Raw genomic sequence first — 2,143 nt, 5'->3', positions numbered from 1 at the left:
GCCGGAGAGCTTCACCAAGTACGGCTGCGGGCGTGGCGGGGGAGGGCCCTGGTCCGCGGGCCGCTCGGGGGCTGACGGCGCTGGGGTGCAGGTTCCTGCAGGAGCAGCGCATGGCCTGCGAGGTGGGGCTGTACTACGTGCTGCACATCACCAAGCAGAGGAATAAGAACGCACTGCTGCGCCTGCTGCCGGGGCTCGGTGAGTGTGCGCGCGGCGGGACGCCACTGTCCTCCCAGACGCCCTCTGCCCTCTGCCCTCGCCACAGCCTGCGGTCCCCAAGAGCCGGCACCATCTTTCCCAATGGGCGAGGGGCCTGGAGCTTCCCAAGCCGTCAGACCAGGGCGAGAGCTCCCCACCGAGGTGGCGCAGAGGCCAGTTCCCCTGGGGAACCTTGCTCTGCACGCTGGAGGGACCCTGCGAACCAGGAAGACGGGAGGGCATCCAGGGGCCCTTCAGGAGCCAGCTGCAGGCTGAGCCGGGGTGCGGGCGCCAGTCGGGGGCACCCAGCCTGCCCAGCGCACACAGGTGCAGGGCCTCTGCAGGTTCGGTCCTGTCGGGGCGTGGCGCCTTCTGGAGAGGGCATGACACTGCCCCTCAGTGTGCATGTGGCACTGGCGGGTCTGATCCTACGAGTTGCTTCCAGGCTTTTCTTTATGGAGGAGGGTGCCTGTCGTGGGTGCTAGTTTCTATACAGCCACCACCCAACTGGCGAACGGGAACTTAATTAACTCTCACGTTTCCGGGAGCCAGATGTCTACAGTGGGTCGGTCTCTCAGGGCTAAAGCAGGTATGGGTGGGGCTTGCTCCTCTTGGAGGCCCCGGAGAAGACCCTTCTTGTCCCCTCCAACTCCCAGAAACCCCGTCCTTGGCCCTGGCCCCTTTGCCGTTCATCCGCCCAGCTTCTCCCATTCTCGTGTCTTTGGCTCTGACCTGGCCCTCTAGCCATCCCCCTCTCTCTCCTAAGGGGCCTGCCCGGGGCACGCCGGACCGACTCTCCCCGCGGGGCCCGTACCCCATGGGGGCGAGTTTGCCAGCTCCAGGATCAGCACAGGGAGTTCTCCAGGGGGGAGTTCTCTGCTGGGGGCCTTCCAGAAGCACAGTTCTTGGGACCTGGGTTAACGGCGTTTTTCCTATTCATTTGGGAACTTTTCTGTCCTCCTTGTTGAACCGCATGTGTGTGGATGTGGGCTATCCTGGAGGCGGAGTCTCAGCATCGCCCGCCTGGTGGGCTGGGTGCAGGTGTGACCCCGCCCACTGGGCAGGTCTCCGGTCACGTTCTGGAGAGGAAGCTGCTGCTTTGCTGTTACTGCAAGGTTCTAGTAAAAATGGGTGTCGGTTTTTAAAAATTCTTTTTGCTTTTCAACGTTTTTTTGGTGGGAGTTTTTTATGAACTCAAGTGCAGATTAGTGAAGCCCAAGGCCCATTGGCCACCTGCAGGGGGCTCTGTGTGGCTTCTGTCCCGTCAGTGACGGGCTGGACAGAGCCCAGACCCCAGCAGACCAGGTCGGAACAGCCCAGTAGGTGTCTTGATGGGAGGTGGACTTTTAAAGCCGTGACCGCGGCACGGTTAGTCGGGGTCCAGACCCTGATGGTTTCCCCCATTGTCGTGTAATGTTTTCGTGCAGATGGTCTGTTCAGATCAGGAGTCAGACAGGGGCCTTCTTTCAGCTCACTTCTGCTGCCCCTCAGGTCTTGGGGTCTGCAGGGCTTCGTGCGGCTTGTCGGGGGTCCCTGGCTGGGGCTTTGTTGGCCACATCCCTTGGCACACCCACTGTGCGCCTGCCTCGGTGCGTGTGAGCCGGCGAGGCTGTGGAGGCCTCCGTCTGCTGTGGCGGGTGTGGTGGGGGCCGTGCCTCCCGCCGAGTCGGGGCTCTGTGCCTCGGCGGTGCCCACGTTTCCGAGGTTGCAGCTCCCGGTGACGGGGTGACCTGCTGGTAGTTACCGTCGCTGTCTCTCCTGGGGTTTGACAGCCTGGGTTTTAAAAGAAGGCCCGTTTGCTCCATTCTCTGCCCTGGAGCGCCGCAGTCTGGTGGGCTCGAGGGGCCGCCGCCTCGGCACGCGTGTGTCTGCTGGAGTCCACTGCAGCCCCGATCCCCTGGCCGCTGGGCGGGACCCCGCGATCGGATCCTGTCCCCTCCCCACC

The 2,143-nt window shown here is 63.4% G+C and overlaps 1 protein-coding gene across 1 annotated transcript in view; it reads left to right on the top strand.

The window, feature by feature from the left end:
- Window positions 1–2,143, top strand: part of NELFB (negative elongation factor complex member B) — a 9,608-nt gene that overhangs the window by 6,489 nt on the left and 976 nt on the right. Inside the window, exons 11-12 of the mRNA XM_010840364.1 lie at window positions 8–18; window positions 92–199. Of these exons, the coding sequence (XP_010838666.1) occupies window positions 8–18; window positions 92–199 (119 nt within the window). The remainder of the gene's footprint in view (window positions 1–7; window positions 19–91; window positions 200–2,143) is intronic.

Source organism: Bison bison, unplaced genomic scaffold (genome assembly GCF_000754665.1).
Source record: "Bison bison bison isolate TAMUID 2011002044 unplaced genomic scaffold, Bison_UMD1.0 scf7180017846615, whole genome shotgun sequence".
Lineage (NCBI taxonomy): Eukaryota > Metazoa > Chordata > Mammalia > Artiodactyla > Bovidae > Bison > Bison bison.
This window is presented reverse-complemented; position numbering and strand designations above follow the sequence as displayed.